Raw genomic sequence first — 14029 nt, forward strand, 5'->3', positions numbered from 1 at the left:
AAGGAAAAAGAGAGACCATCTTCTTTGATATCCATACATGTAGTCCATATACTCTACCACAGATTTATCTCCTTTTTTTTCCTCCCTTGGAGCAACATAACCCATTTACATAGACCGATACATATAAAAGAAAAGAAAACTTGAAAAAACTCAGATATCAACGGTGCAATGTGGAGATCCGATCAAAGGCACTTGCCCCACAACCCCATCCTTCAACCCTACCAACATGTCACATTTCATATACATCTCATATCTCCTACTCCTAAAAGCTCCAGCTTTCCATCTCAACCTCCCTAATAACACCAAACTCAACCTCACAACCCCATAGTTTTGCTCCATCAAAAGCCCACTCGCCACCTCCGGCGGCACCGGCATGCACCCACCTCCCAACACCGGCGACATCACCACCGTAATGTCGCTCCCTTGAGACAACGGCGGGAGTGGAATCTCCGGCGTGATTGCATGATTCCGGTAAGAAACGAAGGATGATAAATGATCGTAGTGCACCGAGACTCTCTTGTTAGGGTTTCGAGTGATAATGGTGAATTGCATGGTGGTGGAGATAACATTTTGGGAGGTGGTGTTCATCTTGTAGATTGCTGCGCCGACTACGTTGAAGTGAGGCTTGGAGGGCTTATAGAGAAGCCACAGGACTAGAGCTGTTATGGCGACTAGGAGGAGAAAGATGAAAATGCAGGTGCAGAAGAAGCGAAGGATGTGGTGTGGCTTGTAGCGAGAAGCCATGGGTTTGTTTTGGGTCATTTCTTTTTTATCAGCTTGGGGTTGGTTTTCTTCGGCCATGGGAAGGGAAGGAGAGAGGAGGTGAGTCTTATCTGAAGAGAGAAAGGAAAGGAAAAGAAGAATGCGGGTGGTAGGATGGAAGGATTTTTGCGACAGTTGGATGAGGAGGGTCTCGTTAGGTAGTCTTTTTATGACACATGAAGGTTCCATTTGGATTGCTGGAATAAGGGACAGGAATCGGCATCCTATTCTGATTCCATATAAAAGAATGAAAAATAACTTAAAGTAAAATATTTAATTTAAAAAATAATAATAAAAACTTCACTCCTACTTGGGCAGTATCAGAATACCATCTCTTGGGATGAGAAACAGATTTTCGACATTTTTTCCCTTTAATTCCACCCCGAGTGTTATCTCTATCTTACTGATTCTGTTCATTTTTTAACCAAACCCTGAATTGGGCAGAATAGGAGAAGGATGCCAATTCCGACACATTATTTCGACAATCCAAATGCACAAGCACAATTCATAAGCCGTGTTGCATGGGATTCAGAATAGGAATTGAAATAGAATGTCAATTCTAATTGCTGATTCCAGCAATCTGAACGCAGCCTACTGCATGGCTATCTAATGCAATGAAAAAATGCAGAATCTGCTTATTTGGGTAGAATCAGAATCAAGAAAAACAATTATATGCATTGACAATAGAAAAAGAATAGGACTGAACTGATGGGCAGCAGAAGTTGTTAAATGCGAAGATTAATGAAGCAGAGGCGTTGTTGTGGGCAACGGGTTGCCCAAGTTAACTGTTAAAATGTATTAACGCCCAAGCAAGGGCATCTTGGTCTTTTACATATACATATTAATATAATATGCGTATTGGGGCGATAGAGCTTTTAGAACGCATTATATCTCTCTCTCTCATACTTCTTCTCCCCTCTTTCTATCTCTCAACCATCATCATGCAGATCTCTAACATTAACGTTGTTTTTCTCTGTTCATATGCTACCTTTAATCTCTAGGGTCGGAAGTATATTTCTAGCCATCTTCATTGAGCCTATGTAGTACTTGATGGGACTTCTGTTCCCCAGTGTATAACTTACAAGTATCAACAAAATTTCAGTCATCTTTCTAAAAAAAAACAATAGAAAAAGAATAACTCTCTAGGTGTCACTACATTTTAGTAGAAGACATAAATCAGATCTTTTGGTTCAAATTACAAAACATACCCCTATTTACAACAGATAGAAGCAGATTTCATAATTAAAAAGCAGTAGTCAAGAACCTGTTAATGGTGCCTGCCACTTATTCCTCTAAAACTTTTTGATAACTCCTTCCTCACTCTAAGCCTTCTAGTTATAGCATAAAGCACAAAACAATTTCTCAAGCCTTTACTTGGATCCTAAACTCAGCACGTAGTCTAGAGGTCTTCTATTAGTCAGTCCAGCTCCATAGGCGAGGTCGAAGTCCACCCCTTTTTTGATCAATTGAGCCTTTTTGGGGTTGGGACCAAGAGAAAGAATCATAGCAATAATAATCTGTCTCTATGGTTGGAGGAAGAGAATCCAACTACTACACTTGACGAACGAACTGCCCCTTCACTCGAGGACGCTGCTCTGCAAGTCTTTTCCTGCTCTGGTACCGAACCTGTAACGAAAATCCTCATTAGAGATTTGCATTGCAATGACCACAGTGCAAACTATAGATAAGAGGCTGAGAGATGAACCATAATTATTTTCATACTGTTAAGTACCTTCTTCTCAAAGCATCGGTCTTTCCTCTTCAATCGGAATTTGTTTAACGCTGCTTCTCTTTGGGAAGACCGCTGGTAATCGAGTACCCTGATTCCATCTTGAGGGAAGAGGCCCTCATTGTTCCCACTCTCTGCCGTGGCCCCAGAAACAGCGGCTGCAGTGACATTTCTGTTACTGCCATTGCAAACACTCCCACCACCACTGCTATTAGGATCCTCTTTAGATTCAAGACCATGCTCCTGCCTGGGCATATATGGGTAATTGGGCTTACTGGCAGTTTGATCATTTGGATGGTGATTTTGCTCAGAGTTATGAACTTCGGGATTAGATTGATGCGATGAAGTTGCATGGATTGGCTCCTGCTGGATGGTTGCATTAGCACCCCACAGAAAAGGGCCTGATTGCGCATAAAACATGGGTTGTAGTAAAGTACCATATCCAGCACATAAACCATCAAAGGGCATGCCTCCAATAGTACCGGGGACAGGGATAATCCCAACTGGAGGGCATGGGGATTCTGTTTTGTCTTGACCAAGAGGACCACCAGCCAGAGAGTTAGTGTCTTCATTACAATGGTTCACTTCATCGCATTGAGGAGCGTCATTGGCATGATCAGGGCCATTTTTTGACTGATATTCGTTGAAGCCACTGGTGTGTTCCCTGAGTTCGGTTCTAAAGCTTGTTGATGATAGAAAAGTGGGTTGCACTGTCCTCTTATTGTACCTGCAGATGTGAACTTAGAGTTGAGTATAACTTCAGTTACGAATTCAATTCAGTTATATAATGAATGATGGCCAAGATGCAAAGAAAATGGATGAAAAATATTTTTAAATGGGGCAGTAAAAGAAAATGTACTGTTGCAGTTTCTCTCTTGCGAAAGAATGGATAAACTATTGGATGCTTAGGCATCAGATATGGAAGTAGTTTCTTCCTTTGAGAGAACACAAATGTGCATGCCGGAATGTTGAGGTGGTCGTTCCAGAGATGGAACAAATAAAGTAATATATTGACTCGAGTGAAGTTGATGTCTCCAATTTACTTTCCCAACGGGAAGCTTTATGGTACTGGCTACATAGAGTGATGCAAATTTTGATGACCTGGTTTTTTGTTGAGGCAAATATTGCTTGTCACCTCCATTGGAATTGATGAATGAGTGCTTAATCCCAAGACTCTACTAGCAAAATACGAACTTTATTCAAATAGTTTGGTGGGAGACAAAATTCATACCACATGCACAGACAGGGAAGAGACAAAGCAACTAGTCACCTAGTAATTTGAATAAAAAAATGCACCCCAACACTACTAGTAGATGACATGGCACAACAAAACCAGTCAAAACACCTAGTAAACCATAGACATTGTGCAACAAAACACACCCACAGGGAAGCTTTATGAAACTAGCGGTATAGAAAAAGTGATAATCTGGTTCTTAAGGCAAAACAAGTGACATCATTCAATTCCATCAATAGTATCTCTATAACATCTAACATTAGAACAAAGCATGCCTCAAGAGATACATTAAATATATGTTACACAGTAAGCACTATGTCCAATTGTGTCCTTGCTTACATGCACAATGCTTCCTTTAGCCAAAAAAGAAAATTTCTACCCAAATACAATGCCTGTTTCCAGTCTTTGTGAATACAAAAAGGCACAAAAATCAAAGCAGATATAAGAATGAAAAACAACACAGTGAGAATTAGTAACATAAACTCTTGAGTGTCATGTTGCACTTTGTCCGCTGTCAAAAAACTTACTAGTTCCTATCTAATAATTTTCAGCTGTAGACTCTGAAGATATATATTATCATATGCTAACCAGTATATTTACCAGTTAATATCCAACACTTGAAAATTGGGAGAAAAAAAAAAAATGAAAAAAAAAAACTGAAGCTCAGGGAATTAAGTAGTCACCGTGAAAAGGCTGAGGCATTCGAATGGTTCAAGATATGCCTTTCCTCAATCTCTTGGTTTTCATCTCTAGTAGGCTGTGATCTTCTCAAGGAAAGTTCCAAAAACGGGGAAGAACTTAACTTGCATATCCCATTCTTTGCATTAGAGAGATTTTCTAGATCATTGGGGATATCACCTCGAACAGAACTTTGGTCTGCGTGATGATAACTCCATTGTGGTTTATCATCAATTGCTCCAATGAAGTTAATGGCTTCTCTAGAAGGTTTGACATGTTTATCACTGTATCCATCAGGCTTATTGACAAAACTTGCATCCTCCCTATAGTTAGCTGGAGTCACATCCTCATCCCTAGTCATTAACCTAGCATGAGTATGTTTTTCTGCCAGGATTGTCTCATTTGAACCAATTGCTTGATTGCAAGGAGTTGCTTCTGCTTCCAATCCGTTTGATTTACCTGCAATATGTAATGTGTCATGTGCCATGGTCTCTATATTTTCTATAGTTTTTGCATTCTCTGTAAAAAAATTTATTATTAACAGGAAGACGTAAAACAGAAAACAAGAAACATGGCATACCTTTAGCTAAACTCTCTTGCATCGGCAATGTCCCATCTGATTTAACAAGTTCCCCGTGCCTCTGTACTCCTGTGTCAACTGCAAGGGAGGCACTCCAACAATTTGGCTGCAAAAGATCCCGCCTGTTATGCATGCATGCACTCTCAGCTTCCGTGTCCAGTTTCGTACTAGAGCTCTGCAAAACAAGGAAAAATATGTGGTGAGTGCATATAAATATGTAACTTCGCGGCATTATAAACATAATTCATCAATATCATGTGACCCAATGTGCCAGGCAGAGTATGCTATATATTTTTTATAATGATAAAACATGCCCAGCTCAGAGATAATCAATCGAATAAACAAGAGCAATGTCATAGATTCAAATACAAATGACTCAATGATGAGAAAACACTAACCTGGGCATCACTTCCTTTCTCACTGCATTCCCTATTTTGCAGCATACAAGCCACAAAATCGCTTGAGTGGTTACTCGCAGCATTATTCTCAGAAATAGCATCAAATTTTCTCTTTGAAAGGTTCCCATCTCGGCCAGCATGTCCACCGCCACTCGACTGGTGGAGAAGAATGAATAATTGGAATTCAGTTAAGTAAAAGACATAATAACCAAGGTTAATTGAGCAATAAAAACATGATAATACAAAGGCTAAGTGTAGGGATGGGGCATACAGAATGTCGTCTCCAAACATGCTGCCACAAATTCCTCAGCTCATTCTTTCTAATAGGCTTGACAAGAAAGTCTGCAGCCCCTCTTAACATGCATTTGAAAACCACGCTTATAGAATCATGTGAGGACATCACTGCATGAACACCAAAGGATCAATAACGTGATTAAACAAAATTCTGACATAAATCAAAATATTTCAGGTCAGCAAAAATTTTCTATTCAATGCAACATACTTATAACAGGAATGTTTTTGCAGGTCTCGTGCGCCATTATCATGTTAAGGAGACTAAAGCCAGACATTGAAGGCAATTCTACTTCTGTCAAGATGAGGTCAATATTATGTGGTTTCTCCTTGAGTGCTTCCCATGCCTTTAAGCCGTCAGCTACTGCAGCAACTGCTCAAACATTAAAAATGTAAGTATTGAGATTATGACTCAAGATATTACTCTTAAGACATTTCACAACTACCAATTAAAGGGTTTTTGTGACAAAGTATAGCATTCAAGCTAGCATTATATGAAGACACAGAAATTGAAAGAAAAGCAGAGAACTCCCTGGCCAGTACCATCACATTAATAATTGTGTAACGAGCAAAGAATGTGATATAATTAATAAAACCAGTTTAAGTGAACATAAGTTGAACTATTAGATGTATCCACGTCTATATAAGAAGTAAGAGTTTATTTACATTTTCGGATAGGTATATATCTTCAATTCATACATGTCTATTAGTCTTCTTCCCAGATTTTGTGTGAATATCAAAGGATGCGATTTTTTTATTACAGGAAGCCTATATATTATGAAAAAAAATCTTCCCATGAAGCTTTAAATACCTAAGCCATCATTTCATAAAATCATTTTGAAGTCTCATTTTCCACCAATTCTTCTCAAGTTTCACCTTTCTTTTTCCACCAATTCTTTTCCGCCATTTTTCCTATTATCTACATAAAGCAGATCTAATGGAATTTGAAGATATATTTCCTGCCACCTGTTACTCTTACCCATAGGAATATCAGCCAATTCTAAAATTGGGGTAAATTCCTAGGTTTGGAAGAGAATAGGGATCTCATATCCCAATGCACCAAGTATAATGCTTCTGGGTATGGAGCATCATTTAAGGAGAAATCACTGTTACTCCACCCACCAGTAGAGATTAAGCAGGCCTAAAATCATCCAAATTAATATCAGATTTACTAATATTGGGAGCTCGTATTCAAAATGCTCCATGATGGTCTCTGCTTCAAAATCACATACATTTAACCAAAAAAAAAAACTCAAAACACTTATAAGGTTAACATACTAGGGAACCTTCCCTCGAAGAATATATATATATATAAGGGATCTGATGCCTAAGGATAAGATGACTGTTCAAATGATAAGAAAAAGTTGAAGAAGAAACCATTACCAAAGATTTTCCTAAACCATAATAAAAGAAGGAAAAACATACAAATTAACTAGGTAAGAAAAAACAAATTATGCGACATCAAGCAAATGTAAATGATGATTATCCTGATCATATTGATACAAAAGTTTTACAGGAACTCTATAACAGAGGAATCAATTAAAAATCCACAGAGGAATCAATTAAAAAACTGCATGAGGAAATTAGTCCTTCAATCCTCAGAGTTAGAATCGGATCTATGCAATCATGACTACATCCATAAGCACAAAACATGGCAACAAGATCCATCCCCTGTTCCCCTTCAAAATTAACAAAGAAAAAGAAAGCATTGATGACTGAAAAAAAAGAAGGAAAAAGACACAAATACTCAAGAATCGCAGATGGATCAAGGCTCTTCCATCTGATTTTGAACTTTAAAAACACTGATAAAAAAAACCAGTTTTTTATACTAATTCTCCAACCACAAATCGCACTAAAACAGTTCAAATCAGAAATTATCCCAAACTCGAGAATTGCAAGAAACAAATAACACGATCTCATCAACAAACAATTGAAATTTCCTAACCAAAACCCCGAGATCTGATCTAATCATAAAAAATAAAAAAAAAGCTATAAAAATAAAAGAAAACCAGAGAAAATCGAAACACACCTTTGTAATTACATTTACGCAAGAGCGCAGAGATGATCTGGCGAGTAGAATCATCAGACTCAACAAGAAGAACTCGAAGAAACATCCGAGGAAGAAAACAATTTCCCCCAATTTCCCCTGAAACGAAATCCACGTCACCAATTTCACCATCAATTTCCCCCATTTTTCCTTGTAAAATCCTTCCAAAGAAAAATCAGTTTAAGTGGCACTATCTCTTCAGAACCCTAATCTCTCTCTCTCTCTCTCTTTCTCTCTATTCTGCTAAACATATTAAGAAGAGATGGAAAGGTAAACCTGTTCTAGTGGTAACTGACTCAACCGAGAAAGTCGCAAAAATATCTGCCACGTCATTCTCCCACAACCTGATATCAAGATATAGCCCGCTATTGGCCCGAGAACCGCTCTTGCTGACGTGGCGCTCTTTCTATCACTTGTTTCTGATATTTTTCGCGCATCTGATTCAGCTCAGATCTAATCCTTTGTGGGGCCCTTGTAGACACGTGTCAGATGGGTGCTCATTCTGGAGGGAGATATTTTTAGCGGAGGACTCCTAGCAAAACGGGTTTTCGTTTGGAAAACAAAGATGAATTCTTATGAAGTGACACATGCGCTGGAAGACAAGAAAGTGAGCTCCAATGCCGAAATGCAAAGAACGCTTTTGTTAATTCCACTTCCGTCTTTATTTTCCAAACGAAATCCCGTTTCGGAAGTGTTTTCATTTTCGATATCTTCAAGGTGGGTGATTTGCCACGTGGCAATTTTGAGAATACGGTTGTGGAGCGGATATTTTCTTCATCGTTTTTGGGCTATTTTCGGGATACGAGGTTTGGATATTTAGTTTTCTATGGCTGACGTGGCAAAAAAGGAGAGGATTAGAGAATGCGGCCCCAGCTCGATTGATCCACGCCATCCATCTGATGGGCCCCATTTTTTATTTTCAAAAATCACACCAATCTGACAATTCTAGTTACGGATGCTACACTTCAGATCGGGTTCACCTATGTTAGGATCCGTTCGGATCTCCTCTTTGGTCCCACTTTGGATCTTATTGAGCCTGGGTCAGGGTCAATTTCAAATCTGACCGTCCATTGGAGTGTCCTAAGTTCTACCTAAGTTATACATAGTTAGGCGTCTAGTGCTTAGGATTAGAGAGAGAGAGAGAGAGAGAGAGAGAGAGAGAGAGAGAGAGAGGTCACGTTTGGACTATTAAACCAAGCATCGAAGACAACAATATCTCTCTCCAGAAGACAGCTAAAGAAGGGAAATGATACGGTGAGACCCACTGAGGAAATAAGAAATTAAAAAGTGATATACCTCTCCTCATTGATGCAGACACCCTCTCATTAATGAGGTGGAAAAGTGCCACCCACAAAGAAGAAGAAGAAAGGACAGAGGCTAATGTGGAAGGGAATATGGGTGGGGTCCTCTTTTCATTTCGAACACACCACCAAAATCGCATCTCACTAGTCTCATCACAACTTTGAAAAGAGGTATTTCATTGTCAAACTCTCCACCTCTCCTTTTCTTAGTTCAGATCTTTCTCTCTCTCTCTCTCTCTCTCTCTCCCTGTTAAGATATTTGAGATCATCTGTGGTGGATCTTATCATTGGATGAGATTAAGAAGATATGTGAGATCATCTGTGATGTAACTCATTAATCAGTAAAGGTGTGGTTAAATAAGCACTTACAGATAAATATAAAAGGAGACAGAGATAAGATTTAACCTAGATTCTCCTAATCCAATCTACTTCCCTAATCCAACCCAACTTCCTAATCAAGCTAGATAGTCAAACTAATTCTCTTTCCTGATGATCTCAAATTCATCGCCACAGAGAGCACTTTGATAGGATGATCCTAAGTCTCTAATCCATCTGTTGGGAAAGTATCTTGTTTCCCACGAAACTGAGTCCCTATTTTGGTGTGAGAACAATATAGGAAACATTGGATTTTTAGGTTTTGCAAAAATCTACGATATGAAGGCTCTCTTGAATGTGAAGGGTGCAGTTTTTCTCATGTTACTCTCTAAATTAGGTCTTGGTTGAAAAGGAAGGGAAATGATTACGGGTTTGTAAGTTTTGTAGTGTTAATCCATTGTAATCCTTTTTAATTTTGCACTCTCACAGTGAAGATTGTGTTGTCACCTGTGAACGTAGGCATCTTGACCGAACCACGTAAAACGTTGGTGTGCATCTCGTGGTTTGCTAGTTGTTTTTACTTTTATGTTGATTTGTGCACAATCAGATCGATGGATTTATCAACACCATCAAGCCTTGTTTAGGATTCCCACCAAGGAAAGTGGAATGGGAAAGTAAGAACTACTTTGTGAAATACCCAAACGCCCAAACGTGTAAACGTTTTGGGAGAGAGGGTATTTTTGTCCCGAAATATCAAATATTATAAATTATTAAATATTAATTAGAAACAGTCAGTTTCCCAATTAGAGAAGGTTAGGGTTTCCAGAAGCATGTTAAGGTAGGACTCTTAAAGGCAAGAGTCTATAAAATCACACTCAGGCTACAGATTTTGAAACTCTAAACCCTAAGAAAAATTGTGTGGGAACTATTAGGAGAGAAGAACGAAAAAAAGTTCAGGGAATTCATCTTCCAAGAGGTATGGTTTATTTTACTCCCTAAAGAGATTAAAACATCTTAAGAATAAAGATTTTGGTGTAATTATAATGATTAGATCAAGCCTTATGTTCTTCGATGGAAGAACCATTGATTAGGGTTGAGGAAATTGATTTTTCTCCGAAGATCTTCGAACTCTTTCCCGTTAGATGCCCTAATCAAGTGGGGGAGATTAATAAATAAGCTATTAAGATGTTTAGTATGTTTAAAGGATGAAGAAAGATGGGTTTTCGGGTAGAAATCAGGAAGAAACTAGTGTTCTTTCGGGTTTTGATCGAAAAACCAGTTTTCTTAGGGGGCAATCCAGTTGACTGGTGCGCCAAAACTGTGTTTTAGCCGAGAAACTGTAGTTGAGGGGCAGTCAATACTGTATTTTATGTTTTAAACAGTAGTCAATGGCCAGTCGACTGGTGGGTCCCAGTCGACTGCCAATGACCTGAAAATTTTAAATTGATTTTGGGGTCTCTCAATTCATTTTGGAGGGCACGGACCTGCCTCGGGGGACTTAGATATTAATCCAAAGTATTGAGCAAAGATTAATAAATATGGACTATAAGGGATACTACACAGTAATTGTGGACCCCGATTCGAGGACGGTTAGGGAACGAGTCCCTACATCCTCTAGATCTCCACAACGTGAAGGAGAGCTCTATCAAGGAACACACGAAACTGTTGCCACCTTCACAGCATAGCATGAGTGGCGATATAAAAAGAAAGAGATACATCCTGATCCGGAGCCCGGTGTCACGGGAAAACAGTTCAGGACACAACCGGTATTAAAATCCATCACATCTTGTCTCGTTGCGTCTTAGAAATGCGTTGTTTATAGCACCTTTGGTCGCCACTCGCCGCTAAGCTGGTTGGTTGGCCAAACTCTATAGGAGGAGTTGACCCCGTGACTTGCTGACTCCTCCCCCGTTTGGCCCAGCAGGTGTGGGTAGGAGCCTTGGTGGCTTGCTCATGGATTGCAAGAGGACTTACTTGTGCATCTGTTGCACACAGTAGGAAATCATACTTCAACTCGTAGGCGTGCCCTAAGGGAGCTTTGGGTGCGGACTGCGAGCTATCCATAGGGATGCTCCAGTTTCTTTGGTTGAGGATGGGGGCCAAAGACAGTGCATGTTGGGTTGGGTTCCCACATGCATTGCGCGATGGACCGGTGCAGGGGGCTACCTATACTGTTTGCCCCTCTGCACCGCGGTACGTCTCGTGGGTAGGCCATTCTCTAGGTCTTCCATGGGTTCGTGCCGAGGCGACTTCGGTTGCCCTCGCGAGGTGTACACCTTGCGGATCAGTCCATGGGGCATCTTGCTCCTTGGATGACCAAGCCCCAACGCTTGGCGGATTAGTGCGTGGCATCGTCATGCCTCGTACTCGATGGACTTTGCATTAGGCCCCAAGGCCTTATGTTTGATGTACTCGTGATGCAGGCTAATCATGAGTGTGGGTATCTAGAAGCGCATGTCAAGATCTGAGCCAAGTAGCCTGTTGAACAGCTTAGAGTTTGTGTGCACATTCGAAGCATCAAGGGGTGGTGGCGTGTAGGGCCTTTAAAGCCTTGTACGATTGAAGGCTTGCCCTAGCATTTGTGCATGTTGGGGCCCCGCACGGGTTATTCCGTTGCTCAAATATTTGGCCCGTGACAGTTGGTATCAGAGCAGAATGTCCAAGCTATGTATTCAAAGTGTGCTTTGAGAATTGGTGCCAGATTGTATCTAGTGCCAGATCAGAGCAGGTTGTGAATCAAGAGTTTTCAAGGAGCTGATACAATTGGTGTCTGTGCTGGCATAGTTGCAATGTCTGCGGCTATGATTAGTGCATCTCTAGTGCATGTTGCTTCGCACAAAGGAACGGGAAATGCTTTATGTTGTGGCGGAGTTGGAAAGAGCTTGAATGTTAGCACACCAAGTTGGAAGTGCTAAGTTGCGGATGTCTTTGAATCTAACACTTTGAAAGTCCATTAGTCAGCTGAAGAAGAGCTGAAATTGCGTGGGTATGTTCCTTTCGATGGACTCTCCCTTATTCTACTTGAGTCGCGCAACAGAGGCGCGATGGCCTGCAAAGATTAGTACCATCAGTGTTTGTTCAAGCATTGCTCAATGGATTTGCTCGAAGCTTGATACAGTGTTAGAGCTACAACCGTCAGCGAACAGATTGGCATCTTTCAGTGACCCACCGATGTGTGAGATCGGAAGTGGCAGTTGGGGAGTTGTGAATGCTCTGTTGCAGTGTTGGCTAACATTGATGTGTTAGCATATGGCCTTAAGGGCTTGGTATGAAAAAAGGGTTGGTTGCTGGCATAAGCCTTCCCCTATCAGATGAGGTGTTGAACGTGTCGGCACCAAAGCGCTCATCGAAGTGAATTTGCTTGCTCAGTGTGATGGCATAACCAGTTTGACGAACTAGCAGACATGCTCAGGATGAAGAGCTGGTCAATGACTGAAGTACTTTTATGGCAGTTCACAATTACAATCGAGCATGCGTGATGCTCTTCTCAGAAAGACCTTGGAACGAACGCCAAGGCCGCTTAGATTTGATAATGGGTTTGCTGTGCTGATATGGGACAGTGTGGTGAGCTCAGATGGCATATGGGCAGACTGTGTTGGTATGGGACGACATGGTATGTTTGTGTATTGCTTGCTACTTTAGAATCTCGTTGTTTGTCAAAACTGAAAGGACAGCTCAATCTGAATGATGGAATATTTGGGTGGTTAGTAGTGTGAGTACTAGCCGCAAGTGCCCAAGGAGACCATTTGTGGCATAAGGGTTGATTGTTCAAATCAAGTACTATGGTGTTGAACCGAAGCAGGCAAGACTAAACGTCGTAGTTGAGTGATCCCAACAGGGGATTCTTGGCCTCAGGAGGAGGCGAGACTGATGTGGTGGTCTCTTTTCTTGGGAGTGCTTGTGGACTCCGTGGTTGGTTTGCACTTTGCGGGTGGCAAGTGCTGCACTTGGCCGAAAGTGAGGCAGGTGCTGTGCCAGATGTGGTGGCACATTCAGGGAGAGACGAAGCGGTGCAAGTTGGCCATTTCGGAAGACCACTCCAGAGGAAGCTCGAGTGTAGCTATGGAGGAACTTGAGAGTTGCTTGAGGGAAGGATTCAAGTTTGGTCGCTCTGCCCTTATGGAGTTTGGTGGAGTGCTCAGAACCATCATCACCGGTTGTAGGTGAGCCAAAACCTTCCGTGCCGAAAGTGATGGCACGTTATCTGGTTGTAGGTGAGCCAAAACCTTCCATGCCGAAAGTGATGGCGTGTTATCCGGTTGTAGGTGAGCCAAAACCTTCCGTGCTGAAAGTGATGGCACGTTATCCGGTTGTAGGTGAGCCAAAACCTTCCGTGCCGAAAGTGATGGCACGTTGTAGACACCTCATTTTGACCGTGCCCTTCACCTTCCAATTTTATGCAAAACCCCATCAAATGAATGAATTAGGGTCCCAAACTTCACCCTAAGCTAGGTTAGGGTCTCATCTAGATCCCTGCAAAATTTTGTCAGAATCCGAGCACGTTTGCCTAGCGATCGAGCTGAGGCGGTGTCGTAGTGTAAACCAGAAAGGGGGGTGAATTTATCCTGAAGGGGGGCGAATTTATCCTGGAAAAGACGCGGCCTGGGACAGAAAAGACACGATTTCTTCGTGCGCCCATCAAATTTTTGCGCGAACCACGCGCCTATCAAAATGGTAGTGCCAATATCAGTACC

General features: G+C 41.2%; 2 protein-coding genes across 2 annotated transcripts; both read right to left on the reverse strand.

Moving 5' to 3' along the window:
* On the reverse strand, window positions 1-890 carry LOC143887995 (NDR1/HIN1-like protein 12). Its single transcript, XM_077392260.1, has one exon. It carries the CDS (start codon window positions 799-801, stop codon window positions 151-153), a length of 651 nt encoding a protein of 216 aa, XP_077248375.1. The 5' UTR covers window positions 802-890; the 3' UTR covers window positions 1-150.
* A 998-nt stretch (window positions 891-1888) lies between these two features.
* PRR5 (two-component response regulator-like protein) lies at window positions 1889-8043 on the reverse strand. Its single transcript, XM_077392258.1, has 8 exons — window positions 7702-8043; window positions 5884-6045; window positions 5653-5783; window positions 5382-5537; window positions 4984-5158; window positions 4409-4862; window positions 2495-3218; window positions 1889-2388 (listed from the first exon to the last, which is right to left on the reverse strand). The coding sequence occupies exons 1-8, from the start codon at window positions 7862-7864 to the stop codon at window positions 2314-2316; spliced, it is 2040 nt and encodes a 679-aa protein (XP_077248373.1). The 5' UTR covers window positions 7865-8043; the 3' UTR covers window positions 1889-2313.
* Window positions 8044-14029: the final 5986 nt, after the last annotated feature.

This window comes from Tasmannia lanceolata, unplaced genomic scaffold (assembly GCF_043159265.1).
Source record: "Tasmannia lanceolata isolate RefF3 unplaced genomic scaffold, GAP_Taslan_0.1 ptg000012l, whole genome shotgun sequence".
NCBI classification, from domain to species: Eukaryota; Viridiplantae; Streptophyta; class Magnoliopsida; order Canellales; family Winteraceae; genus Tasmannia; species Tasmannia lanceolata.

Excerpts from the sequence above, each read along its gene's own strand:
- PRR5 (XM_077392258.1), bottom strand. The coding sequence starts at position 7,864 with ATGGGGGAAATTGATGGTGAAATTGGTGACGTGGATTTCGTTTCAGGG. Across the intron at positions 6,046-7,701 it reads GCGTAAATGTAATTACAAAG|TTGCTGCAGTAGCTGACGGC; the intron begins GTGTGTTTCGAT and ends ATGTTTGAGCAG. Across the intron at positions 5,159-5,381 it reads AGAAAGGAAGTGATGCCCAG|AGCTCTAGTACGAAACTGGA; the intron begins GTTAGTGTTTTC and ends CTTGTTTTGCAG.
- LOC143887995 (XM_077392260.1), bottom strand. The coding sequence starts at position 801 with ATGGCCGAAGAAAACCAACCCCAAGCTGATAAAAAAGAAATGACCCAA.